Source organism: Nerophis ophidion, linkage group LG07, assembly GCF_033978795.1.
Source record: "Nerophis ophidion isolate RoL-2023_Sa linkage group LG07, RoL_Noph_v1.0, whole genome shotgun sequence".
In the NCBI taxonomy this organism is placed as follows: Eukaryota; Metazoa; Chordata; class Actinopteri; order Syngnathiformes; family Syngnathidae; genus Nerophis; species Nerophis ophidion.
In genome coordinates, this window is record NC_084617.1 from 66,809,308 (window position 1) to 66,823,178 (window position 13,871).

The window sequence follows — 13,871 nt, forward strand, 5'->3', positions numbered from 1 at the left end:
TGAACAAAAAAATCATGACTTTGACACAATTGTGTCTCATAATTAATTTACTAATTTATTTTCAATGAAACAATAGAAAATACGTTCTCATATAGTAGTACAGTTGTTATTAGTGAGAATATACTTAATTTCAGGTATTTTTGGGTCCATCGAGGTTAGCTAATTTTACATGTTTTGGAAATTCTTGACAAGCCAAATGTTCTTGTTCTATAGGCAGATTATTTTGCTTAGTTCAAATAACACACCCCTCATTTTTTTTATTTTTTATTCTTGACTCGCCCGGGGTTTGAACTCACAACCTATCGATCTCAGGGCCGACACTCTAACCACTAGGCCACTGAGTAGGTTGGCTACAACAAATCAATAACATCAGCAAAGCGCACCTTTGTGCATTCACGCACAGCATAAAACGTTTGGTGGACAAAATGAGACAAAGAAGGAGTGGAAGATTTTTCGTCCAAACAAACTGTTGAAACTTGAAACTAGAATATCAAGTGTTGCAAAGATGTGTCATCAACACTCACAAGTATAAAACTACTTTTTCAAACCGGTATAGCTCGGTTGGTAGAGTGGCCGTGCCAGCAACTTGAGGGTTGCAGGTTCGATTCCCGCTTCCGCCATCCTAGTCACTGCCGTTGTGTCCTTGGGCAAGACACTTTACCCACCTGCTCCCAGTGCCACCCACACTGGTTTAAATGTAACTTAGATATTGGGTTTCACTATGTAAAGCGCTGAGTCACTAGAGAAAAGCGCTATATAAACATAATTCCCTTCACTAATTCACTTATTTCAAGCATGAACAAAAAAATCATGACTTTGACACAATTGTGTCTCATAATTAACGTATTAATTTATTTTCAATGAAACAATAGAAAATACGTACTCATATAGTAGTACAGTTGTTATTAGTGAGAATATACTTAATTTCAGGTATTTTGGGTCCATTGAGGTTAGCTAATTTTACATGTTTTGGAAATTCTTGACAAGCCAAATTTTTTTGTTCTGTAGGCAGATAATTTTGCTTAGTTCAAATAAAACACCCCTTATTTTTGTATTTGTTATTCTTGTGTTTGAACATTGACTCTTTGCAGTGCATGATAACTGTTATTTTCTTGGACTTTTGAATATTATTTGCAAGTGTGTTGCAACTGTCACAAGTATAAAACTACTTTTTTTAAGTAATAATTTCTTACTCTAGGATGACAAAAAAAATCATGATGTAACGATCTGTCACTTACTTTCTGATAGTTTTTCGTGTTTTGTACTTTGTTTCCTGTTCAGTGCTCTTATTTTGTCATACTTCCTGTTTACTCCGCTGAGCACTGTTTTTGTCAGACTCGCCGTTGATTGGCAGCGGTCCTCAGCTGCGGTCAATCAACATAGGTCTATTTATGTTTCACTCGAGCACTCCTCAGTGCTCGAAGTTAAACCTATGTTGGGAACATCTCCATGCAAGACTGCTTTCTGTTTATATATTTTACTTTGATGAAATTAAAATCATCTTACCTGCTTTCTGCTCTCCTGGATTTTTGCATACTTGAGGTCACACAACTGCAGCCATGCGACATCCCAACAGTAACTTCGAGCCAGAAAATTGTGACCTCGCGAGAATCCCTGTCGGCAATCCTCAGCCGACGTTCTGGACCGCACAATTCCTGGAGGACTTGAAGGCCAGGTTTGTGCGGTCCCAGCCTACAGACGCGGACCCTCCCCCCGCGGCAACGCCACCGGCTTCGGCTCTCCGACCGGCGCGTCCCCCGCCGCCATCTTTCCTCTCGGCTCAACGGCTGGCTACGGCTCTCCGACCAGCACGTCCGCCACTTCCTGCATGCCTCGCGGCTCCCGCGGCAACGCTACCGGCTACGGCTCTCCGACCGGCGCGTCCTCCGCCGCCATCCTTCCTCTCGGCAACGCTGCCGGCTACGGCTCACCGACCGGCGCGCCCGCCTCCTCCTTCACGTCTCGCGGCTCCTGCGGCTCCGTCGCCGACTGCGGCTCTCCGACCGGCACGTCCGCCGCCGCCATCCTTCCCGTCGTCTGCTGAGCTGCTTCTCCCTGCTCCTACGCAGCTTCCAGCGGCTGCTCCCCGGCTGCTCTTTTTGCCAGCTCCCGCTCTCTTTTTTGGTTCGCCGAGAGCTCCAGTGGAGCCCACAGTGAGGTCGCTTTTGTCCTCCTGCTGGGACTTGGCACGGGACGTGTCTTCGTCCCTCCTCCTGGTCCCCTCCCGCCCGTCCCTGGTTTTCGCACCGGGGGACTCCGACGAGCAGGCACGTTTTCCCGCATGTGTGAACGGTGTCTGGCAGCCACCTAGTGGAGGGGGGCCCACTATACACTGCGGTGCAGCCAGGCACACACCGCTGTCATCCCCGCCAGCGTCTCCTTCCACGGAGACATCTACGTCCCTGGCGGGCTTTCGCCTAGCCCCAACGCCGGCTCCACGCCGAGCCCCAACGCCGGCTCCACGCCGAGCCCCAACGCCGGCTCCACGCCGAGCCCCAACGCCGGCTCCACGCCGAGCCCCAACGCCGGCTCCACGCCGAGCCCCAACGCCGGCTCCACGCCGAGCCCCAACGCCGGCTCCACGCCGAGCCCCAACGCCGGCTCCACGCCGAGCCCCAACGCCGGCTCCACGCCGAGCCCCAACGCCACCAAGAGCAGCACCACGCCGGGCTTCGTCACCGCCGGCATCCGCTATTCCTCGGCCAGCATTTGCTGCTCCTCGCCCGGCGTCATCTGCGGCTTTCACGCCGCCGATGACGTCTGCCGCTTTCACGCCGCCGATGACGTCTGCCGCTTTCACGCCGCCGATGACGTCTGCCGCTTTCACGCCGCCGATGACGTCTGCCGCTTTCACGCCGCCGATGACGTCTGCCGCTTTCACGCCGCCGATGACGTCTGCCGCTTCGACGCCGCCGATGACGTCTGCCGCTTCGACGCCGCCGATGACGTCTGCCGCTTCGACGCCGCCGATGACGTCTGCCGCTTCGACGCCGCCGATGACGTCTGCCGCTTCCACGCCGTTGATGACGTCTGCCGCTTCCACGCCGTTGATGACGTCTGCCGCTTCCACGCCGGCACCAACATCGGCTCCTCAGCCGCCTCCTGCAGAGGTATCTGTTTTGGCTGCAGCCCCCGCCGCTTTGTCTGCTGTCTCCGGGCCTGCTTCAGCGCGCCCGCCTCCACGTCAGCCGCGGATGTGGCCGTGCCCTGGGCGTCCTCCTCGCGGGATGCACTCGTCTCTTTTTCGGCCAATGATGTGGCTGTTCCGTGGCCGCCCGCCCCGCCAGTTCCAGCGGCGCTCTACGCGCCGTCGCCACCTGACTTTCCCTCGCTGGCTGCGGGGACACGAGGTTTGGCGACCTTCCACCAAATCCTCCTTCCATCCTCCCTTACTTTGTGGACATTTTTTTCCATTTTTCTTTTCCAGGGAACATCTGGTATCTGTTCCTTGAGGGGGAGGTCCTGTAACGATCTGTCACTTACTTTCTGATAGTTTTTCGTGTTTTGTACTTTGTTTCCTGTTCAGTGCTCTTATTTTGTCATACTTCCTGTTTACTCCGCTGAGCACTGTTTTTGTCAGACTCGCCGTTGATTGGCAGCGGTCCTCAGCTGCGGTCAATCAACATAGGTCTATTTATGTTTCACTCGAGCACTCCTCAGTGCTCGAAGTTAAACCTATGTTGGGAACATCTCCATGCAAGACTGCTTTCTGTTTATATATTTTACTTTGATGAAATTAAAATCATCTTACCTGCTTTCTGCTCTCCTGGATTTTTGCATACTTGAGGTCACACAACTGCAGCCATGCGACATCCCAACACATGATGCCGAAAGCATATCAGTATGTCAAGATAATGGCATTTACTTAATTTAAGAATATTTTTCAACATATAGAGCAAAAAGGTCTCTTTTTTTTTCTACCAAGAAAAGTGCACTTGTTATAAGTGAGAATATACTTATTTTAAGGTATTTTGGGGTTCATTGAGGTTAGCTAATTTTACTTGTTTTGGAAAGTCTTGACAAGACGAAAATTCTTGTTCTATTGGCAGACATTTTTGCTTAGTTCAAGTAAAATACCCTTCATTTTTGTATATGTTTTCCTTGTTTTTGAACACAGACTTTTTGCAGTGCAGGCAATAAAAATGCAAATTGGTGTTGTTGTTCCTCCATTTTTCCATGGCTTTGGCTAAAAAATATGTAAAAATGAATCTGCCGACCAAAAGTAGCTGTATTCCCAAACACATCGTGGAGCTGCTTCCCTAGAACTAATCCTCCATTGTGGCACATTTACTGCCGTTCTTAAGTATTATTATCACTGGAGGACTGGAAGATGAGGCTAAGCACGTTACACACAGACGAAGAGCAGCGACAACACAATAAATATTTTCTTAGTAAAGTCTAAGAAGAGTCGATGGATGCACTTTTCAGCAAAAAGTAAGCAAGCTATTACCAGGAAATAACAAGTAGATTAATAGGAGTTTAGAGAGATATTAAAGGCCTACTGAAATGAGATTTTCTTATTTAAACGGGGATGGCAGGTCCATTCTATGTGTCATACTTGATCCTTTCGCGATATTGCTATATTTTTGCTGAAAGGATTTAGTAGAGAACATCCACGATAAAGTTCGCAACTTTTGGTCGCTAATGAAAAAGCCTTGCCTGTACCGGCACTAACAGACAATGTGCGCGTGACCTCACGGGTTGTAGGGCTCCTCACATCCTCATATTGTTTATAATCATAGCCACCAGCAGCAAGAGCTATTCGGACCGAGAAAGCGACGATTCCCCCATTACTTTGAGCGAGGATGAAAGATTTGTGGATGAGGAAAGTTAGAGTGAAGAACTACAAAAAAGAAAAAAAAGGTGACGGCAGTGGGAGCGATTCAGATGTTATTAGACACATTTACCAGGATAATTCTGGAAAATCCCTTATCTGCTTATTGTGTTACTAGTGTTTTAGCGAGATTATAAAGTCATACTTGAAAGTCGGAGGGCTGCGGTGACCGCCAGTGTCTCTGAAGGAAACCATATGGAGGAGCCAAGAAAGTCACAACAGCCTTTTTGACAACTGCTGCAGGAGGTCGCAAACTCCGCTCTAGTCTCCGGTAAGAGCCGATTTAATATCACAAATTTCTCATCCAAAAACTTTCTGGTTGATATGTGGTAGAGAAACATGTTCGCTTGACCGCTCTGTTCCATAGTATCGCTACACAAACCTCACAGCTTATGTCAAAAGGTAAACAACAACAACAGGAAGCAAAGCACCAAAATCTCAGTAGATGATTTGTGATGCATGGAGAACCTAAGCTCCTGCTCAGGACAGAGAACAGTCTCCGGCAGTGACAGACAGCAGAATGTCAGAAAAATGGCATTTTTCAAATTAAATAGCCCATAGCCTCTCCTACTAGCTAGGACCAATTTGAGAGGGGGGGTTTAGAAATGGTGTTCTTTTGTAAAATACGCCGTTAATAACCATTACAAGTCTAAAAAGTATTCACATAGATGCGACTAAGGTTTTACTACTTACGTATAAAACACTAAACGGTATAGATCAGGGGTAGAGAACCTATGGCTCTAGAGCCAGATGTGGAACTATTGATGACTGTGTCTGGCTCTCGGATGAATCTTAGCTGACATTGTTTAACACGATAAGTAATGAACATGTCCGCTAGTAATCACAGTGTCAAAAATAAAGTTAAAAAAAAAAACATTCTCATGAATTAATCCATCCATCCATTTCTATTGAAACCTGTTCAAGAAGTCGCATTCATGGTCAAAAGTATTTTATTTATTATTGGTTAGCTTCAGAATAACAATGTTATTAAAAAGAATAAGAGATGCACACATTTAGTTGTTGTAATCAGGGAATGTCCAAATAAAAGAGGAGGCGTAGAATTCTCTTGTCAGAGCGTGGGACGACACTGTACAAGGGTACAGGTCTACACGTTTCTCCTCATTGAGCTAAACTGAATCCTGTCTCTGTTTAATTCCTTGCTTCTTGTCTGTTTAATATGTCATCAGTGTTTGAACCTGACAGTTGTATTCAGGGTTAACAATATTATACGGCTCTCACGGAAATACATTTTAAAATATTTGGCTTTCATGGCTCTCTCAGCCAAAAAGGTTCCAGACCCCTGGTATAGCTCCATCCTATCTTGCTGATTGTCTTGTACCACATGTCACGGCAAGAAATCTGCGTTCTAAGAACTTCGGCCTATTAGTGATTCCCAGAGTCCAAAAAAAGTCTGCGGGCTATAGGGCGTTTTATATTCGGGTTCCAGTACTCTGGAATGCCCTCCCGGTAACAGTTTGAGATGCTACCTCACTAGAAGCATTCAAGTCCCACCTTAAAACTAACTTGTAAATGCTAGCCTTTAAATAAACCCCCTTTTTAGACCAGTTGATCTGCCGTTTCTTTTCTGCAACAGAATGGTCAGACACTGACGAGCCTGAACACACCTGATCAATACTAGTTATTACTTACCCATCCATTTAATCCACAATATGAACCCTCCCTAGTGTGCCTCTGATTGGCTCGCCAGTGTCTGACCATGTCTGTGACCCAGACCGCTCCGGCTGCAGTGCCCTCTGCTGGTTGTTTTCAGGGCAGTTTGTATCTTCACATTCAAACTCGGTCACATTTATTTGTGCATCTGGTTTGTGGGAGGAATGTCTCATCGACACAAAAGCAAAAAAGCGATCCACATATGCAAATTCAATATAAATCAAGCATATTTATATTCAAGTGGGAACCCAGCGCATATGGTTATGAAACAGCTTTTATTCTGGCCAATCCAACCAGACACAAAATAATAGTTAATTTCGACATGTCACCTCATAGACGGATGTATTACAAGGTTAATACACCAACACACTCCTTACTAAATTACATTTCAGGGACATACTACTTCTTATAGGGCAATTTTACACCATTAACCATTTCTGTTTCAAGTTTCCTCCTGCCATGCCCTGTCATGGCCTGGCAGCCTCAACAAGCGAGCGTCAAACATTCATTATTTAAACTCACCAATAACCTCTGTGTCAACCTCTGGCTGCTTAGGGTCTCAAGGTTGGGTCTCGGGGCTGTGCTGCAGTTCTCTAGCAGACAAAGGCTGTCCAAATGCTGCACACCGGGGAGCTGTAGGGGCAACACCTCATTTCTTAGCTGTAAATGGGGAAAAAAAGGGAGAAAATATATGAATATGTAATCTTTAATTTCTCAGCGTATCCCTATAAGAAGGTATAAATTAGTACAGGGGTGTCAAACTAATTTTATCCCAGGGGCCGCATGGAGGAAAATCTATTTCCGCCCGGGCCTGACTGGTAAAATCATGGCATGATAACTTAAAAATGTAGACAACTTCAAAGTTGTTTTTCTTTGGCCAAAAATAGAACAATAATATTCTGAAAATGTACACAAATAATCCTTTTGGCAAAGCACTTCAAGTTTAATAAAATGTGAAGTATGTGAAGTATATTTATATAGCGCTTTTCTCAAGTGACTCAAAGCGCTTTACATAGTGACACCCAATATCTAAGTTACATTTAAACCAGTGTGGGTGGCACTGGGAGCAGGTGGGTAAAGTGTCTTGCCCAAGGACACAACGGCAGTAACTAGGATGGCACAAGCGGGAATCGAACCTGCAACCCTCAAGTTGCTGGCACGGCCACTCTACCAACCGAGCTATGCCGACTTTATTGTCATTATATTTGCATATAACTGTGACGATTGTGGGGCATTCTGATGCGGGTTTGTTCTCTCAGAGATGCAGTCGGGCAACAGAGGTAAAAAACAAAGATTTATTTAATAAATAAGGTAGGTAGGTAGATAGGTAGGTAGGTAGGTCTTTATTGTCATTGCAACAAGTACAAGAAAACTTTGTTTTCAGCACAAACCTGTTCAAGATTAGACAAACAAACAGTGTACAGGGTTACAGAACAAGAACGCTGATGGGTCGCCATAAGGCGCCCCGTAAAAGATGGGAAAAAGGTAAACGCTGGGGAAGGATGAGTAAAAAAAAGTACAATCCAGACTGGGCTCCTAAGGGGGCCCAGTTCAGAGTGAGAAAAAACCTCCTTAGCAAAGCACATATACGTATTACAACATACATCTCGAGATATCTAGCAACAGAGGGAAGGTAGTTGAAGGTCATGGTGGTAGGCCGCAGCTCTCAGGCGCTGACCATCCATTCATCACCCCTACGGGATTGCGTTGAGGGCATTGGATTGGGGGACAGGAGGGTGTATGTGTGGCGTATATTTTTTTTGTGGATGTATGTGTGTGTGTATAGTCTGTCTCTGTTCCGCGGCCTTGATGTATTTGCCATCGCTAGTCCAAAGTTCACAACAACAGGTGTATGTCCCTGAGTGACAAAAAAGGGAGTTTGTTGTGTCTTCCTGCAGTGATATTCGGGAGAGTCTCGAAGCCAGGGAAAAAAATCCAAGTTTAAATGATTTGTATGCGAGTGAAAATAAGATTTGCTTTTCACTCTAAAATTGTCTATGACTGGTCCTCAAAAACTGCGGGGTACACAGTCCGATGTAATCCACAGTTCTTCCCGCATCCTTCAATCATTTGTGGCAGCTTTGAAGTACTGTGAAGACTGCCAGCAACTTCCAATTTGTCGACAAACCAGAGCAACGCTTACTCCAATCAGCAGATGTACTGTTGTCATAATTCCGAATAGGTGGATATCTCCACGTCCTCGACAGAAAAGGGTCGCCAGGCACGCGGCACTTCTTCTCCCAAGAGTCCGTCGTGTGTCCAGCAACAACCGCTTCATCACGACAGCAAGTTCCCCCAAACCCAAGATCTTGTCAATTTTGTTGAGGCCAGTTAAATAGTTCCAATGTTTAGATTTGGAGAGCATTGCAAAAAGAGGCAACAAGAAAGTTAAGAAAAGACAAAACAAAGAAGCAAGTAGGAGAGATAAGGGAGAGGAAAGGGGAGCGTCCACCCTCGATGAGTGCCAGAGAGAACAGACTATGAAACAGAAAAACTTGTACAAGGCACAAAAGGCAAAACAAAACTACTAGCATAGGAGCTAGAGGAGCAAAGGGCTTAGCGAGGAAGCTAGAAAGTACAGAAATAGAGTCAGAGTAGTCACTTGTTCCGTGTAACACAAACTAGGAGGCAAGACTGAGTGAACAGAAAAGGCAGGCTTAAATAAAGACAGTAATCAAGAGGCAGGTGCGCCTCAAAGCAAGAGTCAAGTGAATCTAATGAGTAATCATGGAAACAGAACAAACCAGGAACTGAGGAAGTCAAAAACCAACAGAATATAATACCAAAACGACTCAAAACCAGAACATGATATGATCCGGGCAGCGGATCATAACAATAACAAGATTAAGAACTCCAACTTAAGGTGCGTAGTGGGAACAAATATAGGATAAAAAATAAATTACACGAGTAATAAAGAAAAAACTAAGAATCGAAATAAATAGAGTACTATCCAATAAAAAAATAATAAGCAATCCTGTACAATATACAAAACAATATTCAACATACTGTACAATAATGTACAGTCTATGTGTTTTTACAAAGCCATTAAAACTTTAAGCACTTCCTGTTCAGCATTATCATGATGGCATTTCATTAAAGACGTGTTTGGAAAAGCAATCGAGTGTTTCCTTAAACTGCCACATTGGTGACATCCGCAACTGCCACAAAACATGCATTTACCATTATTCAAATAATATAATTATAATACAATCAAATAAATGATCAAAATTACAATTTCTACCGGTTATTCCCTTTGGGGTCGCGGGGGGCGCTGGTGCCTATCTCAGCTACAAATGGGCGGAAGGCGGGCTACACCCTGGACAAGTTGCTACCTCATCGCAGGGCCAACACAGATAGACAACATTCACACACTAGGGCCAATTTAGTGTTACCAATCAACCTATCCATAGGTGCATGTCTTTGGAAATGGGAGGAAGCCGGAGTACCCGGAGGGAACCCACGCAGTCGCGGGGAGGACATGCAAACTCCACACAGAAAGATCCCGAGCCCGGGATTGAACCCAGGACTACTCAGGACTGTCGCGTTTGAACCGCATTTTTATGCGTGTGTTGTGTCACCCCAGGATGCACGAGGACCAAACAGGCAGGAATTGCAGGTAGGAGCTTGGTTTAATACAAAAATAAAAGAACACTGGTACAAAACAGCAAAGAAAAGGCGTGCCGGACGCACGTTAAGGTAAGCTAAAACTTAGCATAGAGTCCAAAAGTCCAACAGTAGCATGCCTAGCGCACGAGAAGCTAAGGAGCTACTTAGCAAAGATACAAAGGCTTAGACGTGCCAACGTGAGTGTTGCATGAAGCAAACAACGGATCAAGAATGAACTGAGGTCGAAGGCAGGCTTAAATACTAAAGCAAACAACTACCACAGGTGTGCGTCAAAAAGCATAGCAGGTGGAACAAATGCGAAACCATGGTAACAGGGTAAAACAGGAAGTGCAAAAACTAAGAACAGGAAGAGTCCAAAACGATCGACAAAACACAAAAGGACTCAAAAACCAAAACAATATATATGATCCGGGCGGCGGAGCATAACAAGGACCTTCGTATTGTGCGTCAGACGCACTAACCCCAGGTCCACCGTGCTGCCCAAAAATGACACCATTATAGCAGAATTAAAGGTAACATAACTCCAAATGTAATCAATGTAATCATGCTATATTTAATCATAAAACAAAATAGAACAAACAACAAATGTAGAAACACACACTTTTACAATGGAGTTCAGGGTGCACATCGTGCCGTCAACAAACGGCCAGCGCCGCACCGAAATCTAACTACAAAGATAATGGTCATGTTGACTTTGCATTTTACTTGGTCGTTATTTTTATCTGTCGAGTGGATAATGTACAATAAATAATGCTACAGCATTAGTCTGTTGCCAGCCACAATCGACGCTGACTGGAGTAGCGGGAGCCAATCCAGAGGGCTCTTTAAAATCAGCTGACAGTGTCATGTGTGACGTGGGTTACACTTGAACTGCTACTGCGACATCCAGTGGACACATTTAGAACTGCAGTTTATTTCATAAAAAAAGAAATTGCAGCTCATGTTACGCTTTAATTAATTTTGCGGGTCGTGGGCCGGATTAAACCTGTTTGCGTTTGAGATCCCGGGTTTAGTGCGTCACTGAATGTGTTGTGTCTTGTTTGTTGTCAAAGCACACTGCTGCTGCAAAGCTCACTGATGATCAAAATTGCCTTGCACTCAATGTGTAGGAGTGTAGGTAAACGGCTGCTGGGAGCCAGCAGGCGGTCTGAGTGGAAAAACAACAAACAGCCACACTCAAGCACAGCAAACAGTCCTCCGTAATGTCTGCAAGCCCAGCCTGACGATGCACCTCCTGGATCAGCGACTGAAAATAGCTTAGGGTACGATAAGACAACCCTTAAAACTTAATTATTGTAAAGAAATACACAACATGTGAAAGTAAAAAAAACGGCCACATTACTCATGCTTGCCTCCCAAGTTAAAGCTCCAATTGTTGCAAAATACAAAAGGAAGGTTTTGTTCAGTTTCAGTTTATTTTGACCATACAATGTAATTCATCATTATTTTCCAGTTGTTTCATTACACCAAGTCCGAAGAGGAGTAGGAAGAACCTGAACTTATTTAATCAATGGAACCATAAGAAAGAGGCGGTATTCAAACTAATTCAGATTTATTTATTTTTTAAATCACATAAATCAACCTTTTAAATTTGGATTGTTCAGGATTAATCACAGGTTATTACTTGCTTGTGTCAGAGTTTGTAACGAGATGGAGGCAGGCATCGAGTAAGAAAACACGATTTAATAAAACACTAAGACAAAACCGAACAAAAGGGTACGAACAAACAGCGCGCACGAGGCGGACAACAAACTAAAAGAGCTAGCATGAGAGCTAGAAGATAACGAGCCTAGCGTGGAAGCTAGCATGTCACAAGCAGGAAACATAAATCGTTACTTATGAAAGCAAACTAAAAGCAGGGAATAAAAGACAGTATGTTGCGATCCGTGACTCGGATCTTCACATATTATTGTTTATTTTTCCATCTTTGTTCTTATTCTCCGTTTGATCCGTTTATTTCCCGTTTAGTCCATCACCATGGTTACTTATTAGTTTTCAGCTGTTACTCCCGGTTCCTGCACACCTGTTCTCTGTTAATCACCTTCCCTTTATAAGCCTTCCTCTTTACATTTTTCTGCCTGGGACTCTAATTTGCTTTAAGTTACACTGTCACGTATGTACATTCTCGCTAGCTTTTCATGCTAAGCCATTTGTTCATTCCAGCTCTCATGCTGTATGTTTTGTTTTACTCTTTTATGTGCCTACATGCCAGTTTTAGTTCTCATTGTTGTATATCCTAGCTTTTATGCTAGCGTCTTTGGTTTGCCTTTTTATTAGCACCAGAGTTTTGTTTCATAGCTCCTTTTCGTTAAATAAATTGTTCATATCTTACCTTTGCTGTGTTCACTTGTTGACGCATCCACGAGGGAATCAAACCCGGCACCACGATGCCAAACAGACGTAACACAGTAAGCTACAAACTGCTACCGAAATATAGCTTACCGCTACGCTGCAATGACACGACAGGACAGGAGCAACAATACAATAATCCAGCCCAGACTGGAGGAGAAAACAGGTCTAAATAGGAACGGGCTGATTGACACCAGGTGTGGCCTGGTGCCAATCAGCCGCAGCTGAGGGGACACAGCACTCAGGAAACTGAACCAAAATAAGAGTGCTGACAGGAACTAAAGACAGGAAATACTACACACACAGAGGAAAAACTAAAACACAAACAAACTGTCAAGGGCAAGCCTGACAGCTTGTATAATAATACCCCAATATAGTGTTGTAAAATCATCATCATCATCATCAATTTTTATTGCAGACCTTAAAATTAATTAAACATATAAAATCACAATACAAAACATTAAAAACAAAACACTAAAAATTAAAAAATATAAGATAAATAAAGCCCAAATGTCAGTTTCTAACATACAAACATGTGTATGTGATAATGTGTTTTTTGTTTGTTTGTTTTTTTATGTTTTGTATTGTGTTTTTACACGTTTAATGGATCTTAAGGTCTGCAATAAAGATTGATGATGATGATGGTAATCCTACCCCTTTTCACACCATAGCAATGTTATCCTATTCCCTTGTTCTCTGTAACATAATAGTGAACAAATAAATAATAAATAAATAATATACCATAGTAAGTAAACAAATATTAAATGCGTAAATATTCTTTGTCTCCATAAAAAAAAAGAAAAAAAGAAAAGGGTTCAAGATCCATGCCTCAAATGCCTCCCTCCTTCTCTGCATCGTGAGATTCGTCACCAACAAACTTTGACAGAGATTTGTGCATCAATTCTAAAACTTAATTAAGTCTCTCAGCCATAGACATCTCTGCGGGGTTCGAATTTGGCTGGATTATTCTGTCAAAGTTTGTTGGTGACGAACCCCAAGATGCAGAGAAGGAGTGAGGCATTTTGCAGGAAAACATGATTTAATTAAAAACACTAAGACAAAAACAAAACAAAGGGGTACAACAACAAGCGCGCTCGAGGCGGATAACAAACAAAAAGGCCTAGCGTGGAAGCTAGCAGGTATCGAGCAAGAAACAGAAGTCGAACTTACAATATGAAAACAAACTCGGAAGCAGGGAACAAAAGACAATAAGCTACAAACCACTATCAAATATAGCTTACCGTAAGGCAGCATTGACACGATGATACCACACGACACGACACGACAGGTAGCAACGACAAGAGCGACAAAAATCCAGCACTGACCGGAAGACAAAGCAGGTACAAATAGTAGTGGGCTGATTGACACCAGGTGTGGCCAGGTGCCAATC

At 43.9% G+C, this 13,871-nt stretch overlaps 1 protein-coding gene across 20 annotated transcripts in view; it reads right to left on the reverse strand.

The window, feature by feature from the left end:
- Positions 1–13,871, reverse strand: part of rimbp2b (RIMS binding protein 2b) — a 329,543-nt gene that overhangs the window by 267,290 nt on the left and 48,382 nt on the right. For all 20 annotated transcript variants that reach the window (XR_009807576.1, XR_009807577.1, XM_061906907.1 and 17 more), the window contains one exon: positions 7,028–7,165. Coding sequence is in view for 17 of the 20 variants with exons in the window: in XM_061906907.1 (XP_061762891.1) it covers positions 7,028–7,165 (138 nt within the window). In the remaining 3 variants the exon portion in view is untranslated. The remainder of the gene's footprint in view (positions 1–7,027; positions 7,166–13,871) is intronic.